General features: G+C 40.3%; 1 protein-coding gene across 1 annotated transcript in view; it reads left to right on the forward strand.

Moving 5' to 3' along the window:
- The first annotated feature begins 3,324 nt into the window (after positions 1-3,324).
- The window catches only part of espn (espin), a 51,728-nt gene continuing 32,130 nt past the window's right edge, over positions 3,325-22,922 (forward strand). The window contains exons 1-6 of the mRNA XM_037684287.1: positions 3,325-4,101; positions 6,005-6,198; positions 15,727-15,913; positions 16,052-16,234; positions 18,080-18,211; positions 22,426-22,681. Coding sequence (XP_037540215.1) covers positions 3,799-4,101; positions 6,005-6,198; positions 15,727-15,913; positions 16,052-16,234; positions 18,080-18,211; positions 22,426-22,681 — 1,255 coding nt within the window. The 5' untranslated portion in view covers positions 3,325-3,798. The remainder of the gene's footprint in view (positions 4,102-6,004; positions 6,199-15,726; positions 15,914-16,051; positions 16,235-18,079; positions 18,212-22,425; positions 22,682-22,922) is intronic.

A 22,922-nucleotide genomic window follows, 5' to 3' on the forward strand; every position in this document is an offset into this window, starting at 1 on the left:
TCGGGGCCGGGGCGTGAACCGGCGATCTTCGGATCACAAGCCCACCTCTCTAACCTCTGCGCCACCACTCCCCATACATACCCTTACTGTTTGTAAAACAATGGAATATTTCCCTCAGCAGGCACTGTCAATACAGAAATAAATCTTTAATTAATCTCGAAATGCAACAAATTCTGTGCAGTAAAAAAAAAATGAAAAAATATAAAACAACTGTCTCTTTTCAGGGAAATATTGTGTGTTGAAGGTTGTTTTGTCTAAACATCTTAAGAGTGAGTCCGGGACCTTTTTGCTTCCAGCTGAGCTGTGGATGTCTCCCGCGCACCAGCAGCAGATGTGAATGCACAATGGAAGAGGCCCACGCGCTGAATCATTAAGTTCAATTTGAATAACAGTCGCATGTCTGACGCGTGCGAGAAATCTCCCAGCTTTCCCAGGCTTCTTATCCATGGGCCTGAATGGGCGGGGGGTAAAAACCGTTATCTGGTCTCTTCCAGTTCACCGAGGATTCAGTTCCCCACCATCTGAAGGACTCCCACCACTTGATTAAACTCTGTGGAGCAAAGAATATTCACACTCCAAGGTGAATTTGATCATTTTGTATAATTTTTTAACAAAAATTGACCTTTTTTTTTTTTTTTTACATAAATACAAATTTAAAAGATCAGTTTAGAGAGTTGTGATTATAGCACTGCTTTCCAGCTAACTTGGGCCTTATTGATATGACTAAACCTATAAAACTTATAAAAGTCAATCAGTTTAAACAGGCAGAGGGGGGGCAGTGGTTTAGGTCTTTGTGACATCAGTAACTGGCAGCTATTTCAGGTTCTTTAAAGCCTGTTAGAGACATTATTGAACACTTTCTCTGGGGAGTTGTAACTACCAGGCCCCTCATGGGAATTACCCCTCCTCTTATTCCCACCAAAAAAAAAAAAAAAAGTCTATGGCAGTTGGACCAGTGTAACAGATGGGACCAAGAGGCACGCGTCAGGCACGAGCCCACTGCCTCCATCCCCCACCCTTCTTCATCCGTTGAAGGAGCCTGAGTGGAAAATTCAATCAGCCACAACCTGACTGTAAATAACAAAGTAGTGCTGCAAGTTGAGCTTTTTTCAGATATCACCAAAATTACATTTATTCACCATCATATTCTACTCATAAAATATATGAGGTGTTTTAACAGCCTGTATACGTTTTAAGTTCAAGTCAAGTTTATCGTCATTTATATTTTAGAGGGGTTTTTTTTCTCAGGCAGGAAAAAAAAATGTCTGATGGGAATTATTTTTCGCCTCCAACATGTGTCCACAACATGTGTCCAGTTAACCATTGTTTTTGTCTGTCCAAACAGGTCTCACTTGTAAATGAGTCTTTGAGGCTCAATGCAATTTATCTATTTAAATAAAGGTTGAATGAATGTCATTCACATCACATGTGGTACATGAGGTGGAATGAAATTATGTACCAGTACTCAGGGTCCCACCAACAACAGCAAAAATATAAAGTGTAAAAAAGAAAACAGTATGTAAGGATCTGAGATATACGCTAACACTAATAATGTAAAACAATACGGCGTAACAGCAGCAGCACGAACATGAGTCTGGGGTGAGCAGATGGGCATGAATGAACACATTGGTGAAGCAGTTTAGATTCATAAACTTAAAAAGTCTCCAAACTCTCTATGAAGTGGACAAAAATGCAGTTATTCTGTTTAAGAAATGTGCTAAAACCATTAAATGTGATCATCTGTAACAGCTTGGCGGCAAACAGAGGTTTCAAAAAGATGAAATGCTGACTTGACAGGTGAGCGTATAGATACTACAGCTGTTATATTTAGACCAAGGGAAAACTGACTTGAAAAAATACATATATTTAAGGTCAAATGTGCCAGCAGCTTGCTTATTAAAAAATAAATCAAAACCTGCTGAGTATTTACAGTATTTCTTGGTATATTTGTTTTAATGTTAGGTATAAAGAGTGCCGGCCCAAGCCTCCATGGGGCCCTAAGTGAAATTTAGTTTGGGACCCTCTTCTGCTAATAATGTGGATTATTGCAATCAACAGTCAGATGATCAGATCATTCACCCACCTAACATAAACTCATTGCAACTCTGACAGCCCTGTTTACATTATCCTATATGTATACATCTAGTGGTACTAAAAGTAACAACAACAAAAAAATCACCAGTATGCAGTGTATTTTACAACAAACAGTGTCATCTGGTTTATTATCTTTGGTTCCAAAGAACTGCAACAGAAAATGTTCAAATAATTTGTAGTGCAAGATCAACAACAAACAGATAAAATATCTTTGATGCATAAAAATAAATTAAATTGTGCAAAAACAGACAAAATAAAATAAAAAAATAAAATCTCAAATAATGTAAATGAACAATTACTTGAAACCACGTAAAATGGTTAAAAAAATTAATTTAAAGTTGAACAATTAGTTCTTAAAACTATATAAATGTATGCAACAATTTGCAAAAGCTGAACTTAAAATATTAAATAGAATCATACAGAAATCATTACTAAAAAAAAAACTAAAATCAATTCCACTTAGGGGGCCCCCTAGTGGCTCTGGGGCCCTAAGCAGCCGCTTGCTTATGCCGCTCCTGGGCATAAATACACAATAATGGAGGGCTTGGATGTATTGAATCAACGTAAAGTGTCACAGCATCAGATTTAAAAGCTGTGAAATTACACAAATGTAAAAATTACATATAACAGCTCAGAATCAATTTAATGAAGTGAATATATATTAATCATAAACAAATTAACAAGCTCATCCTATCTAGAAATTAGGAGACGAAAATAACACACAGGGAGAAAAAACAATTATTTGCTGACTTGAAATAACTGCAATTTTGTTTCTATTTTTATTCAGTTTGATTTTTATATTATGGTATTGAACAGTGTGTCAGTGTATTTCACAGTTCTTAGTTAGAACCAGATTGATTATATTGCAACATGTGTTTTAACCATAAAGTAATCTGGTTGTAAAAGGAGGCCGATGAAGGATTATTTATACCAAACAAAGCACGTGTCACATTCTAAAGCCTATTTATAGTTTTAGTATTAACAAGTGCTCCTCATTAGTCCAGGAGTTGGTTTTACAAACGGCCACCAGATGGACCTCTACGCAAACTGTGTCCAGTGTTGCTGGTTTTCGTGCTAAAAGTAGAACCCAGTGAACACTGAAACGGTCTGATGTGGGATTTAGCTGTGACTCGCACCAACAGGATTACAGAACTTCTCTCCTGCGCGGCGGAGTTTCCCGCAGCTTTGCGCGCACTGCTCCTTTAATTTCTGAGCGGATTTTCAGGGAGAGCAACTTGTAACAGGCTCAGTGATCCTCCCCCTGATGGATTATTTAACAGGCGCTCAGTCCCATCTGCTAAAGCAAGAAATAACACAGAGACTCTCAGGTAGGGCAGTGTAGGAGACTTTCATAAGGAAGGTAAAAAAAACAACTGTGAACAAATTGAAAGATTTGGACATTCAGGGAGAGTCACCAGAGGTGGGGGGGTCTGCGTCAACAGGAGGTGATGATTGATTAATACTGACAAGGTTAGTTTATCTCTGAACGATGGAGTTTTATCTCGACGTGTAAAGTTGCCCCCCCCCCCCCTCACCCCCACTCCTGAGACGGATTCTTGCTTCGGATCATCCATGGGACAACCTTACAGACATGACCCCCGGCTTCATTAACACAATGCGGCTGACCCCATCCACCGGGTGAACCAAACGGGGGTGGGGGGGTCGACGTGAGGAAAGAGTGTCCCAGCCCGCAGCAGCGCAGTCATGGTGGTGTTGGACAGCGACAGGACGCTGCTTGCTGCGAGGCAAGGAGACGTGCAGAGCCTGAGAGCGCAACTTGCGGCAAAAGCGCTCAACAGCGACATCAAGGATGCGCTGGGCGCGTCTCCGGTCCACCACGCTGCCCGGGCCGGGAGGCTGAACGTTCTGCGGTTCCTGGTGGACGAGGCAGGGCTGCCCGGGAACTGCGTGGCGAACAACGGTGCCACGCCGGCGCACGACGCAGCGGCCACCGGGAACTTGACCTGCTTACAGTGGCTGCTGACGCAGGGTGGATGTCGGCCGGAGGTGAGAGGCGCTGAAGTGTAGAAAATATGCAACTAATGCTTTCTCTGATTCCTTTAATATTCCATTCCATCATGGGATTTACCTGTATAAATAACGGTTGATTGATTTAAGCTCTTATGAGACTTAACAAACACTTAAAGTCCATTCTGGTTTAAATTAAATCATCACAAACCGCCTCTAAGGATGAAGTTTGTTGTCACGCTCAAGTTTTACAAGTTGTTGTTGTTTTTGTTCATAAGTTAATGAGGTATGTGATGTGTTTTCAACAATGATTCAAATCTAGGACACCATTAATTGAAAAATGAGCAAATATTTTCAAGCCGAGGGAAGGAAGGGTGCAAAGGGTGCAACAGCACCCATCAATGGATGCTAGAAAACATGCATGATTAAAGACACAAGTAAAAAATAATAATCAGTTTCAAACCAACAAAACAAATCAACAGTGATTTTAGTGCTTATGTTTAAATTCCAATTCTAATATGATATTAATAAATTGTTATTGGATATCTTTGGGTATTTTGTCATCCATTAGAAGTGATAATATTTAGCTCAGTATTGTTGGTTTGCTCTCAGCACCAACATCTTCCCAAAATTATAAACATCATTTACTTACTGGTAAAAAAAAAATCTGGGTAACTTCATCCATCAACGCATCATAACTGATGGCATCGTCACCTTTTAGCTGACACCATCAAACAAATCACATCCTCCATTTAAAAAAAGAATCTAAATGCTGTTTTGGCTGCACACACAAAAAGTCAGGTTATAAATATCAGCTGTGGAAAATAGAAAATATATTAAAATTGAACTATAACTTTCTGATTAAACTCATTTAGCTGCATTTCCTCATGTTCCCGATGAGCTATGCGAAACTGGATTTGCAACCATATCCTTTCCATGGCACAGTCAGTGTATGACGAGTGTCACGAATAAAACTATGGCAGTTTATTGTGAGTTGAAAAAGGATGCTCAGTGCCATGATGATTAAACGAACCCAACCTCGTGGTTCCTGGATTGCACTGTGTGTCCCTGGTGCATGCAAATGGTTCTCAGCCCATAGCTTTTCATTTCAAGGGGTGGAAAAGCTTATTGGAATTATTGATTGGATTTATTATGAAAATGTGGGTGTTTTATCCAACACAACACAAAAGCTGCATAGGAGCTGTTGACACAGTGCAAAAAATATTTTAAAACATATATCACACTAATCAGCATGCTTTCTAATATTTTGAATAAGCACTAGTTAAAAATCCAGGTAGAGAAGCTACAAACTTTTACCAAAGTAAAAAAATAACAATGACATAACAGATGTAGGGAATTCAGATACGGTGACAAAATTAAAAACAGAATAAATAAGGGGATTGGGAACGTTTAAAAATGAACAATAGGAAAGAACAGCCAAACAAGGCCCAGGCGTAAAAACAAAGTGTAATGAATACATCAAACGAATATTAAAAAGAGGGAGACAGAAGACAATGTGCCACATAAAACTGAGATTATAAGCTAACAGAATTCACAACACCAAGGCAGGCCATTTAGAGTATGTGTCATGTGACTGTGAATGATGTGTTGCAACAAAGTATTTACTTATAGTCTTATTTGTTATATCTGTGCCATAAAGATGTTTATGAATAGCTTGCTCTGAGGAAACTCGGATTTGAGCAGGAGGGAAGTCTGACGCTTTCATGCTGGGCACAGTTATGAGCTTATAGTCTTCTGGTTCCCACGCTGTGTAGTTGCTGTTGTTACTATTTGGCAAGTAAATTAGAATTTCAAATTGTAAACTTAGCTAACTGTCAGCTTTCTGCAAGAATTTATAAAACACCTTTATTATTTTGTTTGTTACTCTTAAAGAAAAAAGGAGGATTCTCTTACAGTTCTGCACGTCTTGTTTGTTTCACAGGACAGAGACAGCTCTGGTGCCGCAGTTCTGCACCTTGCATCCCGCTTCAGTCACCATGAGCTCACTGACTGGCTGCTGAAGAGCGGCGAGGGAGACCCCGGGGCCTCCACCGATACAGGTGCTCTACCTGTTCATTATGCTGCTGCCAAGGGAGACCTGGCTTCTCTGCGACTGTTACTGGGGCACAGCCCAAAGTAAGTCTTGTCTGCACATCTGTCTGCTTTATTATGTGGAGTGCTTTGTTTATTTTTTCTTATCTGATGTAATGACACTAATATGAATGATTTTAGTGACATTTTGAGGAAAAACTACAAATGCTTTTGCTTAGACTGACAACTTTACCACTGACCTATTTGTGGGGTTAAACCCTCATTTAGGTACACTAGGCTTAAAATGCTGTTTTAACAGGCAAGTTGTGTAAACATTTGCCTGTGTCCAGCTGTCATTACACAGTAAATTGGCCACAAATACTAAACTGCTAGTTCTATGGCTGTCTTATGGATTACAAGTTACAATGCTCACAGTCTTTCAGCAAATATTTGTATTCTGTGATTTTATAGTATTGAACCTCTGCTTCAACTTGGCACTAACTAATATAAATGAGAAAGAGTTTAGTACTGCAGTCTTATTCATACTTTACTGCATGAAGCATCCATGTTAGATTTTAAGGTTACAGCTGGTAAAGTTTCTCCAACTTTTTAAAGCATCTGACACAGTGAGGGAGTTCTCATTTCAAAGTTTACTATAGTTTCTCACTGGGAACAGAGAAATGTAAAAGGAGGAGTTCAGCTCTTTTTAAGTGGAGTTTTGAGTAGAAGCTATGAACAGTCAGTATGTCACCTGCGGCAGATATCAGTCTGAACAACGTCAGTTTGTAGGAGCAGGCAGAGATTCTCATAGAGGACTCAAGCTGACAACTAGTCAGGCAGGGAACTCTTCCTTTAGAAGGATTAACAACTAAAACAACTCCATCCATCCATCCAACCATCCCTCCATCCATTCATTATTTTTTACCTGCTTCTTCCTTTTTGAGTCACAGTGGTCACTGGTTCCCATGCCCAGCAGTCACTGTGCAAGAGGTGGGGACACCGTGGACGGGTCGCAAGTCCATCACAGGGACACATGGAGACAAACAACCATTCACTCTCTCACTCTCACCTAGGGACAATTTAGAGTTACCAATCAGCCTAACATGCATGTTTTTGGTCTGTGGGAGGAAACCAGAATACCCAGAAAAAACCTATGCACAAGAGAACATATAAACTCCACCCAAAAAAGTCCCTGGCTGGGATTTGAGCCGACAACCTTCTCGCTGAGAGGTGGTAGCTCTGCCAACAGAGCCACTGTGCCACCTCAGCACTCTACTAGATTTCTACAAAGCTAATTAAACAAATGGCTTTATGGAGACTAATCAGTGCTTTAGATTACATTCATACACCACTGGGTCACACATCGGAGGCAATGAGGGGTTCAATGTCTTGCCCAGGGACACTTCAGCATGGTGGAATCGACCCCCCAACTCTCCCATTGAAGGACGACTGCTCTAACCACTTAGCCGCCCCAAAGTAGTGAAAGAAGACAAAAACAGAGTATGCTGAAACATGTGTGTATTTTTATGTGGAAATATGTTTAAATACAGTTAAATACTTTGAAAAGTTTAAATGTTATAAAACCAAAAGTCAAGGCACCCTTATCCTGAATGAGCTACACGTTTTGTTGTATAGATGGATGTAATATGAAAAGTAACGAGAGTGCAAAAATGTACAAAAAAGGGAACCATTGTGTGAATGATGAATCAGCATAATAATCACACAGTTTGATGTAAGCACAAAGAAAACATACTTTAATTAAGGCAGCTGATTCAAGCTCGGCTTGGTCGTTTGGAGTTATTTTTATTGCTGACCTTAGCAGGATCAACAGATAATCCGGAGCTCTATACCTCCAATATTGTGTGGTTGCAGCCCAGACAGGTGTATACTCGCTGAAATTTTAATGAGCCCCGGGGACATGGACGCTCTCTGATAACTTGGCTCCATTCACTCCTCTGCTCCACCCCTCCCCCTGCTGCTGTTTACCTCCGTCTCCACGGCAACACGCCGAAGCACCAACTGGCTATAAGATAATGAGGAAAACAAATCCATTCGTATAGACAAGCTGCTAGGATCCAGCCGGAGGCGTTGTTTGGAAACGAACTTTACTGCAGCGACATGAACCACTTGTTTCAGTGATTATTACAGGCTTATAATCTGTATGACTGCCTTAGCTCCTAGTTGGTTCTGCGTGTAGAGTCACACAGATAACGTTTCAGATACATGAGCACTTTAGTAACAAGCAGTTTGAAACTAATGAGAGTGCGACTGCAAAGCTAAAAGTAAGTGGACCGGCAGAGAGTAAACAGTAAACAACACCTCAGAAGACCTGTGTGCCACCTTCCTGTTTGCAGACTCACCTTTAAACTTTTTATCGCACTGCTAATCTGAACACAGCAGCAGAAAAACACCAACCCTCCAACATCTGGACCAGCTAATTTATAGTCTTCCACAGCAAAGTGAAAGCAGAAAATAGTGGATTTGCTTGTGTGTGTGTGTTTTGTAGCTTTGTTTCCAGATATTTTGGTTTGTTAGATTTATGAACCACTTTTGAATCTATCTTGTTCACCAGTCCACCCCAGTGAGCCAGAACAAAAAACCTAATGTTCTGTGTTTGTGCCGATAGCCTCAATACATAAAGACGTGAATGAATGAGAGAGTTGGTGAAAGAGAGAGAGCAAGCGGGGAGGGGGGCTTCAGACAGCTTATGCAATCAATTAGTGCAGATTAAGATCTTTGGCCTACACAGTTCCAGCATGCAAGTGAAAAGGGCACACCATGAGGATAATCCACAAAGTTAGCCATTTGAAGCTCTACTGGAAACCAGAGTGGGTTCACTTGGAAAACATCTTATATAATTATGTTTTATTGTTGTTGCAAATTTGCTGTTTTTTTTTTTTACTGAAACCGTTTTAGCACTTGCTGTTCGTACATTCAAGTGTAAAATAATTTATTAAAACTCGCTTAGTCCTCATTCTTAAAAATGAATTGAGAGATTTTCTTGTATAAATGTAAAAATACCAATATGGACAAGAAGAAACTTTATCATGAATTCAGCTTGAATGTTTTTATGGTTTAAATAAAATTAAATACAGTTGTAAATAAGTGGGCAGCACGGTGGCGCAACTGGTAGAGCTGCTGCCTCTCAGCAAGAAGGTCATTGGTTCAAACCCCGGTCCAGGGGCCTTTCTGGGTGGAGTTTGCATGTTCTCTCCGTGCATGTGTGGGTTTTCTCCGGGTGCTCCGGTTTCCTCCCACAGACCAAAAATATGCATGTTAGGCTGATTGGTAACTCTAAATTGTCCCTAGGTGTGAGTGAGAGAGTGAATGGTTGTTTGTCTTGTTTGTCTCTATGTGGCCCTGTGATGGACTTGCGACCCGTCCAGGGTGTACCCCGCCCCTCGCACAGTGATTGCTGGACATGGGCACCAGCGACCCCCGTGACCCAAAATGGAATAAACGGGTAAAGAAAATGGATGGATGGATGTAAATAAGTGTATAATTGACAACTACGGGCATTTTTGAAGATGTTTTTCTTACTACACAAAATGAAAGGAAGTAAAACCAGAAGCATTTCAATCAGCCAGATCAGCTGAGCCGTTCATACTTTTTCTTTTTAACTTCTTGGTTCATGTTTGATAAAAGCTCCTTTCAGACCTTTTTTACTGTACAACAAAGGGTTTAAACCAAGGAAATTATGTGTAAAATGGCATTTTGGAGGCTTATGGTTAAATAAATAATAAAATAAAGGACCCCTCCATACAGACAAGTAAAATACCACCTATTTGTTCTGACAAGTAAACAATCCCAAACTATTTAATATGTGGTTGTTTTCTAAACCTTAACATATTTCTTGTAGACGTTAAGGATTATTGTGCATTTCTTCTTAGTCTTTTTGTGTAAAGATTATGTGTATGGAGTTTTGTAAACACATCTCATGTCCTTTTTTTTCAGAATACCTTTTTAGCTCATGTGTATTGCGTCTTTGTGCTATTTTATTCACCTTTTGTGAGGTTCGGTGCATTTTAAAGCCTATTTTAAGCATTTTTGTCATAACTTTTAACTTTTAACTTTAATGGCTGTTTTATACTTCTTTTTTTTTAGCAGCTCTGCCACATTAACAGTTTTGTTGACATTTTGCACTAATAGTTCGGGATTGTTCTGCTGTTGAGGTAAAAACTTTGATGAATAATTCTTAAAATTATCAAAAGAAAACAAAACCCCAACACAAGCTGTGGGTTTTGTTTATGGTTATTAACTTTTGCATTGTGACAGTTTGTTTTTTTACCACAAGTTTTGAAAACCCTCCAAGTTTATACATACAGTGCACAGCTTCCTTAAATCCTTAAAGTAAATCAATCACTTTCTCTGCAGATTTTCAAATTTATAAGTATAAAAAGCAATTTCAGTCAAACTAAAAACTTCATTTCACTTCTCATTTGTTCATTTTCTATTCCTACGTTTTTCCGTTCAGATACCTTTGGAGTCATACCAGTTTTCTTACTATGTATGCTCTTTGCTCATGACTTTCTTTTCTTTGTGTCATTTCCTGCTCTTATTAATTACATTATGCCTCAAGAAAAACAAGCAAACAATAAGAACACTGCTGTGCACTGACTCCAGCTGAAGAAGAGGATGCAGGAAAGAAGTAGTAATGTGGTCCCTAAAATAATTCAGACATTAAGTACTTTTTGGCCATTTTATGGCATCAAGAAATTATTTTAGGAACAAAAGTCTTTTCAGAGTTTAATCAATGTTGGAGAAAACATAGAACTCCATTGTGTCTTTGTGGATTTAGAAAAATATATGACAGGGTGCCGAGGGAGGAGGTGTGGTATTGTATGAGGAAATCTAGAATGACAGAGAAGTATGTTAGACTGGTACGGGACATTTATGAGGACAGCGGGACAGTGGTAAGATGTGCTGTAGGAGTGACAGATAGCTTCAAGGTGGAGGTGGGAGTGCATCAAGGATCAGCTATGAGCCCCTTCTTGTTTGTTCTGGTGATGGACCAACTAACAGACGAGGTCAGGCAGGAATCCCCGTGGACGATGATGTTTGCAGATGACATTGTGATCTGCGGTGAGAACAGGGAACAGGTGGAAGAGAACTTGGGGAGGTGGAGGTACATGCACTTGAAAGAAGAGGAATGAAAGCCAGCTGTAGTAAGACAGAGTACATGTGTGTGAATGAGAGGGAGGCTGGTGGAACAGTGAGGCTACAAGGAACAGAGGTCACAAAGGTGCAGGACTTCAAGAACTTGGGGTCCACTGTCCAGGAAAATGGGGAGTGTGATAGAGTCCAGGCAGGATGGAGTGGATGGAGAAAAGTTTCAGGAGTGATTTGCAATGAAAGGTTGTCAGCAAAGGTGTAGTGAACTTGACCTGATGTCAAATCAATGACCTTAGGATCATATGGTCAGAAACTGTCATTTCATTGATCTGCATCTAGAAATACAGGTTGATCGATCCTGAGACTTTCTTTCTTGAATTAATCAAGTGGAAAAGACAATTCTCTATGATCATTACTATTTTACAAATGTTTGATAATCAAATTGTGTTAGTTCAAACAATGTTTACATGTTGAAGTGAACTACTCATTTTTATTTACTTAAACAGTAGTAATGATTTTTATTCCTCATTCAAAGAAGAAATCAGGGTAATATGCATTTCTTGATTTTTCTGTCTTCAATGAGCAAATTTGTAAGTGTGTTAAAGTTCGAGCTTCGGTCAACTAAAAAGTTTACTGAAAAGAAATGTCATGTTTAACTTTCACAGCAGATACTAGGAGTAGAGACGCCACTAAGACTGGTTTTCTCCAACAATCTTTCTGTCTGTTCTTAAACAATCCTTGACTTTCCATAACACCTTACATCACAAACCACACCTCTGTTCTGGTCCATCCATGAATCAGAAAGCTCTCAAATGAACCGGAAGTATAGCCCGTTTAAATGTGGCAACTTCCCAGTTCAACGGTAGAGTTTCAGAGTTTCAGAGTTCAAGAGTTCAGAGTTCTGAAAGAGTTCAGAGTTCTTGGAATCCAGAATGCAGAGCGTTCAGGCATTCATGGATGCTACTGGACCAAACGAGCTGAACCAGAGACGATTTTGGGAATTATAACTTCTGTTTGGATAACCTCGCACGACTCTCGAGGTATTTTAGCTGTTCTCAACGGAGACGCTGAAAGTGGCTGGAAGTAGGACTTCACGCCGACCTGATCTATCTTCAGAAAGGTAAAGTCGACCTTCACCCAAAAGTGTACCGTTTGGGACAAGCTGATTTCCAAAGAGCGTGCTGTTCTGGTTAAAACAGATAAATTCCCTCACACATCTCTCTGTAAGATAAATCTCAATTTTCCATCTTCAAACTCTCCTTTCTGCTAGAAAATTAATCCAGATGTTTTCATTAATGTCTGTGGTGAAGCAACAGAAAACCATGGCCATATGGTTTTCCTGATTGATTAATTATGCTGTTGTTATTTTCATATTTTGCCAAATTAATGTAAATGTTTGATGTTAAACTTTGATTCTGTAAATAAATGACCGCATTCATTTTGATGGGTCAAAGATAAATAACGTCTCTCGTTACATTTCTGTTAAATTCAATGCACGCATGTTACACAGTTCAGAAAAATGAAGAACCCGTTTAATGTATGAATATATCTCAGTATATGTCATACTACAAAGGTTAAATGAAAAGTTTACCAGACATTGGTGAAACAAGCTGTATTGTATGGTCTGGAGACAGAGACATGGACAAAAAGACAGGAGAAAGAACTGGAAGTGGCAGAAATGAAGATGCTGAGGTTCTCCTTTGGAGTAACAAGGATGGATAAGAATGAGATCATCAGAGGTACAGCACAGGTTGAACAACTGGGAGATAAAGTTAGAGAGACCAGACTCAGATGGTTTGAACATGTCCAGTGGAGGGACAGGGTATATTGGTAGAAGGATGTAAGAAATGTAGCTGCCAGGAAAAGGACAAAGAGGAAGTCCAAAGAGGAGATCTATGGATGCAGTTAGAGAGGACATGGAGGTAGTTGGAGTGAGGACAGAGGATGCAGAGGACAGAGTGAGATGGAGGAGGATGACTCGCTGTGACGACCCATGAAGAGGGAAAAGTCCAAAGAAGAAGTTAAAAAAAATAAAACAGGTGTCAAAAATATTTTTTTGTCTTCCCCTTGCTCTTAATACTTCAGAACAAGTCATCAAGCTAGAAGGCCATTAGTGCAACATCATTAACTTGTAATTAAGACAGCCTTTACAGAGGGACGAGAAGGGACTACGGACACAATTACAAAAGTAAAACGCTAGTTGGAGCGGAAACAAAAATATATCGAATGTCTCCTCCTGTAGTGAGTTATTTTTCATCTGTAGTGAGTGACTGATGAGGTAGTGTTCCTTGTACCTTTTACCTGTTGTGTTGTCACACAAGACTAACCTCTTTCTTAACTGATTGAAATCCACACCTGTTCTCCAGAAGCCTGTCTTTAGGCTTAAGACACTTCACTTTGAGGAGTTATAGAAGCAGTGGTGCTTTGTTCTGATAGTGGCCAACCTGCAACACACGCTGAAGGTTTTGTTGTTTGGATTAATGACAAATAAAAGCTTTTCTTCTTTAAAGAATGGTGTAGGCAGATGAACTAAAGGCACTTTGGTTTCATGCATGAATAATTTATTTCCCTCCCACTTCCGGATCACAGAAATGCAGACTACTTCCTTTTCTGGTTTTGAAATATTTAGCAACTATTGTTTTTACGTGGATCTTTTAGCCTAGTTTTTTTCCAATTAAGGCACATCAGATATTTCCTCAATGTCAAATATCTGTTTTAGACATAATTTTTTCAAAAAGCACAATATTTTTTCAAGCTCAAAGTAGGATTTGATCATTCATAAGCAGATATGGCTTTGCGTGATGAAAATTGTGCCATACTGTGCAGAAGGTTTTAACTACCCCAATTTTTTTTTTTTTAATTATTTCCATTGTTGTAATCTCTTAAATGGGTCATGATTAGTTCCTCTGATTTTTTGTTTTTTATTTGTACTTTTGCTGCTTTTTCACCCATTTTCAGTCAGGCTCATGCACCTGAACACATCATGTCAGTTCTAAAGAATAATCTACAGCAGATGAACACGATTTATAAAGTCCTGTGTTCATGAAATAAAAATGCAAACCCAGTAAAGACCTGAGATAAAACCAGACATCTTATCCTCCCATGTGTTGACTTGACCAGTTTGTGAGTACCGTATTTCTTTCACCTTTCCCCTCCTTCACTCTTCTTGCCCGTTGGCAACGTGGGCAGAGCTAGTGGACTGATAATCCTCTTAAAAGACTCACTGCTCATTTGTCAGAGTCCAAATAAAGTACGACCTTGTGGGATTTAACCGGGAGTTGCTTTGTGGCCTCCTGCTGTGAGTGAGAAAATCTGGGACGAAAAGGGATGTGAGCACTGGGCCAAGTTTTCTCACTGAAGGAGGAGCCAAGAGCCTTTGGAAACAAGCGACAGCAGGAATTAGCCAGGTCCCACCAATGTTTACTTCCTAAATAGTGGCACTGATAAAGGTGTTTCCCTGTTACGGCCTTCACGCACATACACACTTCCAAAAGAAAGCTAAAAATAAGATTTAAATGTTAAAATTAGTTGTCATTTTTTTTTTCTGTTTGGTAACTAAATAAAAAAAATGTTGGTGACAAGTAAACAATTTTATTTATTTATTTTTTTAACCATTGTGACAGTCACGAGTGTAAGCAAAGTCCATAACGTGTTGATGACAGCCTGTAAATGCACACATGCTGATTGTTGGAGCTAAAATTAGAAAGGTCTTTTAGAGCTTGAATGAAAATTCATATTAGACCTTTTTCAAAATGGATGGAGTCTGGAAAACACAAAAATATGTCTATGTGATTTTTCTTGTTGTTATACTGTAATATACGAGCTGTACTCTTATACAACATATTTGTCAGTGAGCTCTTTTTAAGCAGAAAATTGTGTTTTGTTGGTTTGTGCGAGTGTTTATAATACATTCAGAAATGGTGAATGGTGTATTTTTGTCTTTCTAATATTTATGTATCCCCCCAAAAAACTTTTCTTATAATAGTTGACCTAAAAAAATGTTTTACTTAAAGTCTTTGTCCATTTGTCTCATGAAATAATTGCGTAACTGTGTTAAATATACAAAGTTTAATTAAGTAAACCCAGACATGTTTTATTTTTCCCTTCACATATCTTTGTTGCTTTATTAATTTATAGTTATGCAAGTAAAAAGGCTCATATTCTTGGTATTTACCAAAAACAGTGTTTATGACACTGGTGTCTTATTATTATCATCACATTTTCTCTAAATTTTACACAAGTATCATTCAACTGAAAAGGCCTGCAACACATATGCAGTACAAATATCCACCTTGTAATTCCTGTACTTGATACAAACCTTATAATATACTGTACAAAATATATTTACAATAATGTGGTGAGTGTTTTCACTGGGCGATGCTACTTAGTACCGCCTTGGCTTAGACTCTTGGTCATTACGGAGTCGCAGCTGGATTCATGTTTTAAAAACAGTGTCTCTAATCTGGTTTATTTCAGTCCATTGTTGGTTTTCATTTACTTACAGTCTTATTTATTCTGCAGTCTTGTCAACTCCCAAACTAAAAATGGTGCCACACCGCTCTACCTGGCCTGCCAGGAGGGTCACCTGGAGGTTGTCCAATTCCTGGTGAAGGACTGCGGGGCAGATCCGAGCATCAGAGCCAAGGATGGGATGACACCTCTGCACGCTGCTGCTCAAATGGGCCACAACACTGTCATAGTCTGGCTGGTGTGTTGGATTACATAAAAACATTATAACATGTCTTTGCAGGGAATTTGTTTAACGTTAGATTAAATGGCTTCAAACTTTTTTTAAATAGTCAAAATGTCAAAACCTTTTGATTTGCCCTCATCGTCCCTTTCGTAGATGAGCTTCACAGACATCAGCCTGACAGACAGGGACAGTGACGGAGCCACAGCCATGCACTTTGCAGCCAGCCGGGGCCACTCAAAGGTGCTTAGCTGGCTGCTGCTGCACGGTGGGGAGATCGTCACCGACAGCTGGGGGGGGACCCCGCTCCACGATGCTGCAGAGAATGGAGAACTGGAGGTGAGTGCTAAGTCTGAAGTTGAATATTAAGGTTCAAGGTTCTTTATTGCCATTCACATCACATGTGGTACATGAGGTAGAATGAAATTATGTACTCAAAACATCCAAAAATTACAAAAATATAAAGTATAAAACAAGAAAGAGTATACAAGGATCTAAGATATATACTAAACAATATTAATGTAATATAATACAGTATATTAAACAGCAGCCAGAACATGAGTCTGCTGTGAGAAGATGTGTATGAATAAAGCAGCTTATAGGTAAGAAATCAGCAGCATGGATAATCAGCAGCACATATAAAATGACAAACCTCCTATTAAAGTGGCATTACAGTGATTTTCCTGGTTAGGGATTCATGAGTCTAACAGCAGAAGCTGTTCTTCAGTCTTGTGGTTCTACACTTAATGCTACTCAACTTCCTGCCTGAGGGGAGTGGGACAAAAATTGTGTGTGCTGGGTGAGTGGGGTCCTTCATGATGCAGGTGGTCCTCTTCCTGCAACTGGAGGTGTAGATGTCTGTGATGGTGGGGAGGCTGACTCAAACAGACTTCTGTGCAGCCTTCACCACTCTCTGCAGAGCTTTCTTCTCTCCAGCTGTGCAGCTGAATATCACAATATTTTAAATCTAAAGTTGATGTCTCTTTTACAAAATTTTTGCTTTGACACTTTGATTTTTATTAGAAAGGCCAACAGCAGCAGGATCAGAGGAGGAACAAGCTAAGATCAAATATTCAAATATTTTACGCAGAGGTGTTGTGATTCATGATGGCCACTGACCCATGATGAGTTTTACAGCCAGTTGTTTTGAATGTCTGCCCTCTAGCTTATGGCTCTCACCACCACACTGACCTGTTGCTTTTACTAACGGTTTTAATGAGACCAACTTGGGGTCAAACAGCTTTTTCCTGTCAACACACAGGCAGCTTCATGTTTGGCTAATAACGGTTGAAGTTAACTTGTAAATTAGTTGGTTAATTAACAAGTCTGAAGAAAGATGATTAATAAAACATGGATCATGGTCGTCTAACAGTTCTTGTGTGGATGCTGAGTCAGCATTGTTTTCCATGTTTATGGTTTCTTCCTTACACTGTTTGCAGTCAAACTACTTCTGATATCGTTTTGCTGTTTTGGCAAGATCAAACGGATCGGCTTGATCAGGATGAACGTTTTGTGATTTCTTGTATTTGTTACTTTTATACTTTATGAAATATTTACCTTGGTTGCCAAAAGTATTATGATTTTATGCTACAGTTCTGCCCCTTTTTATTTTTAGGTAGGTACTGTTATCCTATTTTTAGCTATTGGCTACTGTTTTAATAGTTTTAGCTTTGTACTGTGGTATTTAGCTTATAGCTACAATTCTGCTGAGTTTAGTTTTAATGCACTGTTTGGTTTGTTTAGCTTATAGCTAATTCTGCTAATCTAATCTTATGTTACTAATTGCTAAATGTGTTTTTTAGCCAGGAGTTAGCTATTTGCTACAGTTTTGTTGATTTTAGCCAGCATTCTGCTCGTTTTAATACACACCAATTCACAAAAGTTTTTCATCAAATTTCAGCGGCCTTCCAGCTTCTACACTGGACTTCTGCACAAAACTCAGTCAGACAGTTTGATAACTAAAGTTTGGCTGTAAATATTTTACTGTACAGTATATTTTCAACTTACAATATTAAAGTAAAATAATACATTTTCTGTTAAAACTCTGTCACATTTACACCTTCAGTACTTTCAACTGTCAACCAGTGATTTGCAGGATCATCAGGTGGATCAGTTCATCAGTAATGCCACTGACTGACTGAAGTACCAACACTATAATTGATCCATTCTCTGTCTATTCTTCAGTGCTGTCAGATCCTTGTAGTGAATGGGGTGGACCTGGGTATCAGGGACCAGGACGGCTTCACAGCAGCAGACCTGGCTGAATATAACGGCCACTCTCAGTGTGCCAAGTATCTGCACACAGTGGAAAACATGGTAAGATCAGTCGCCAGTAAGTCTTGCTGTCATGAATCCTGAACTCTGACCGTCCTGTGAACAGAGACAAAGTGGTGAATCAGTCAAGAAGCAGAGCTTTGTTTTATGTTTTTAGGTCTCTGTAGATAATCAGGTTGAAAATTGACATAAACAGAAAGTGTGCACGGGTAAACTTTGAGTCTCTTCCAAGAAGATTCAGTAAAACTGCTTTCGGTGCAACAAGTGAATGACTTTTATACAGTTTAAAATGTTAAGCCTTGTCTAAATATTTGGCCAGTACTCTTACAAATAATGTTTTGAAATTTAGAACAGCAAACTGGGTTAAAACATTTTTTTATTATTTCACATAAAAACATTCTGAAAGATTTTGTGTGATCTGTTAGCCCTTAGATTATGAATCGAGGATAACTCTCAGCTACTACCACACCACATTTAGCTCAGTTTATATAAAATTTGCAGAGTTATAGCCATTTTTGTGTCAGCTAAAGTTACCTGGCTGTGGCGGCCATGAATATATTGAAAGACTAATACTTTGTTTTGTCTTTCATTGTCTTTTTGTATTAGACAAGGCCAGTCACACCAGTCATTTATTTCAGAAAGTTAAATGTTGGAGCCAGGACAGTGGCCCCATACTGAGAGATTGTTTTGACCGAACAGACTGGCAGGTTTTCAGAGAAGCTGCTGAAAATGGAGGTTCGCTTGATCTTGACCAATACACATCCTCAGTACTGGGTTACATTAGTACATGTACTGACACAGTCTCCACTATCAGAAATGTTAAAAGCTACCCAAACAGAAAACCTTGGCTGAATGCAGAGGTGCGTACCCTGCTGGAAGCCAGGAACACTGCCTTCAGGTCTGGAAACTCAGAGGAGCTGAGTAGGACAAGAAAAGAGCTGGTTGCTGGTATTAAGAGGGCCAAGGCCACATATGCAAAGAGGATCGAGGGTCAATTCATCTCACAAGACCCTCGGAGCATGTGGAGGGGCATTAAGTGCATAACAGATTATAAAGGAAGGAGTGAACAATGCCCCAAAGACCCATCTCTGCCTGATGCCCTCAACAAGTTCTATGCACGCTTTGAAGACCCGAACAGACCACCCAGCACCAGACTCACCTCACCACCGGATGAAGAGCATCTCAGCGTGACCTCAGCAGAAGTAAGGAGTACATTCAGGAGGATTAATCCACACAAGGCAACTGGCCCAGACAACATCCCTGGAAAAGTGTTGAAGGAATGTGCTGATCAGCTCTGTGAGGTGCTGGCAGACATCTTTAACACCTCACTTACCCTGGAGACAGTTCCCACCTGCCTGAAGACTGCCACCATCATCCCAGTCCCAAAAAGCTCTACAGTGACTGGTCTGAATGACTATCGGCCAGTGGCCCTCACCCCGATAGTCGCTAAATGTTTCGAAAAACTGGTCATGACTCACATCAAAACAACCATCAACATCAACGAGGACCCTCATCAGTACGCATACCGTGAGAACTGATCAACAGAGGATGCAATCTCCTCTGTGGTCCACACTGCGCTCAACCACCTGTAGCAGAAAAACTCTTACGTCCGTATGCTCTTTGTGGACTTCACATCCGCCTTCAACACCATGATCCCCCAAACCCTGATGGACAAACTATCCACACTAGGACTAAGCCCCTCCATCTGCAACTGGGTACTAGACTTTTTAACAAACAGACCACAGTTAGTGAGGATCCACAACCTCTCCTCCTCCACCATAACCCTCAGCACTGGCTCTCCTCAGGGATGTGTGTTGAGCCCCCTTCTGTTTACTCTGCTCACATATGATTGTGCAGCTACCCATCCAGGCTGTCACATTGTAAAGTTTGCAGATGATACAGCGGTGGTGGGATGCATCACAAACAATGATGAGTCCAGCTACAGGCAAGAGGTGGAACACCTGGAGAGCTGGTGCAGAGAGAATAACCTTCACATCAATGTGAAGAAGACAAAGGAGATGATTGTGGACTTCAGAAGGAACAAAAACACCTACACCCCCCTGAACATAAGAGGATCTGCGGTGGAAGTGGTCTCCAGCTACAAGTACTTGGGTGTACACATGAATGACAACCTCAGCTGGAGCAACAACACCACCAGCCTGATCAAGAAAGCTCATCAGAGACTCTACTTCCTCAGACGGCTGAGGCGAGCTGGTCTGGGAAGCTCAGTCCTCACCTCCTTCTACAGGTGTGCAGTGGAGAGCATCCTGTGCTCGAGCATCAATGTGTGGCATGGAGGCTGCACAGCTGCAGAAAGAAAAGCTTTGCAGAGAGTGGTGAAGGCTGCACAGAAATCTGTTGGAATCAGTCTCCCCACCATCACAGACATCTACACCTCCAGATGCAGGAAGAGGGCCACCTGCATCATGAAGGACCCCACCCACCCAGCACACACACTTTTTGCCCCACTCCCCTCAGGAAGGAGGTTAAGGAGCATTAAGTGTAGAACCACTAGACTGAGGAACAGCTTCTACCCTGAGGCTGTTAGACTCATGAATCTCTAACTAGAATAATCACTGTGAAAAACCATATCATGTTGCTGCTGATCTGTTTCATGTTGCTGCTGATCTGTTTCATGTTGCTGCTGATCTGTTTCAATGTTGATGTGTTCATGCGTGCACATCTGCTCACAGACTCATGTTCATGTTTGTGCTGATGTTCAATGTTTTATGTTATGAGTGCTTAGTGTATATTTAGTTGATGTTTTTCTTAGTTCATATCTTAGATGTTATTACTGTTTTTCTTAGACATTTTATTGTTGGATGTAACTGGGACCCCGTGTACATAATTTCGCTCCACCACATGTACCACATGAGGTGCGAATGACAATAAAGAAACTCTGACTCTGACTCTGACTCATTTTCAGTCTTAAAACACAAAACAGGCGTTTTACAATCAGATCTGTAAAAATGGATGTTAGGTTATGTGCTTTGTTTTGCACAAATGTTCAACAAAACTGGATTGGTTTTCAGTTCCTCACTAATCAGAAATATCTTCATAAATGTTGTGATTTACAGGCACATGTGAGGAAGAAGGATTAGAATTCACATTAGAGAATGTGGTCCTATGATCGGAGGATCGCTGGTTCAACTCCCAGTACAGACAACATCAAAATCTGGGTGGGATTGGTGAAGCACCCACAGCTGTCTCCACCCTCATTTGTCTCACTCTGGGCCCTTAAGAAAGGCCCTTAACTCCCACCATGTGCTCCCCCGGGCGCCCTAGATAGCAGCTCTCTGCTCCACACAGAGAGCTGTGGTAGCTCGGTGGTCTGTGGTTGTGCCAGGAAGGGCATCTGGCGTAAAAATAATTGCCAAGTCTTCATGCGACTTAGCTCGCTGTGGTGACCCTGAAGAAGGAAGCAGCCGAAAGAAAAAGAAGAAGAGAAAAAAAAAACTGGCAATTACGAGGACCGTTCAGAAAATAAAATAATAAAGTGAGTTTACAAAGCCACAAATAGGAGTACAGTAATGTTGTGTCTGATTTGGGTCCAACTGGATTCAAGATATATAGTTATGGCAAAGTTACAGTTTGTTTGACAAAACCAGTATTCAATACTTGAAACCACTGCTGTATTAAATATAAGAAAGGTTAATTTAAAAATAGTCTCACTGCCAGTAGTTTACAGATCTGACTGGTTAAAAACCACTTGTAATGAACAGCAGTACAGACTTCACAGATTGTTCTCTGATTTTTTTCTCGAAAACAAAGAAACAAGAACAAAAACCTGAAACGTCACGCTTCAGATTATTCATTTTTGGTCTCGAAGAGCCAAAGCTCAACCCTGAACAACACATACATGAATTTAAACAAATGAACCAACTTGATTTCAGTTTTTTCTCTGCTAACTTCCAAAGCTTGTCATGCAGTGCCATCTATAACAGAGAAAAGCCTGAGTGTGCAGAGTATCTGTCACTGTGCTGCTGCCACACTGAACTCTCTGGTGCAGAGAAACAGAGTTTCTTTCTTTCTCACGAGAGACGTGCATCCTCATGGGTCCTGCACTGTGGCAAATGTACAAATCCCCCGAGTCCCTCTGATCAGCTGTGAGATGTTTCATTACTGTGAGGTAATTAAACTCATAGCACTTTTCTGCTCATGCAAGGCACCAGGGACTGAGAGGTAAAGGGGTTTATAAACTGATGTGAGTATTTCATATTAACTGGCACCTGTATTCATACTGCTCCCTCTGACAGAGTGTGGAGCATCGTGTTTTGTCACGAGACCCGTCGATGGACCTCGAGTACAAGCAGCCAGACTCGGGCCTTTCATCCCCGAATACCACCATGCCTCCCTCCAGCCAGGCGGTACACTTTGACATCGGCTCACCGTCCAGCTCCCTGTCCAATTACGACTCTGCCAACTCCAGCCAGTCCAGCACGGGGGAAAAGAGGAGCAGCTTAACCACGTCACAAGGCCCACCCACGCAGCTGAACACAGTTGCACATCAAGGTCTGCAACTCTTTAAACAATACAAACATAAATGGTGTTTTCCATCATCAGAATGTAGGATGATTCAAGCCTTTGTGCCTAAAGATCAGAAACACCAAACTTGTTTAATATTTCCTGTCACAGGTGCTTTATATACTGCTGCTGCACCCTAGTGGTCCATATTTGCAGATCTTTTGTTCCAACAATGGAGGTGCACAGTCATGGGTCTCATTTATTTTTAAACAGTATATAAAGATACAGA

The sequence above is a fragment of the Nematolebias whitei genome, chromosome 11 (genome assembly GCF_014905685.2).
Source record: "Nematolebias whitei isolate Nwh7 chromosome 11, NemWhi1, whole genome shotgun sequence".
Classification (NCBI taxonomy): Eukaryota; Metazoa; Chordata; class Actinopteri; order Cyprinodontiformes; family Rivulidae; genus Nematolebias; species Nematolebias whitei.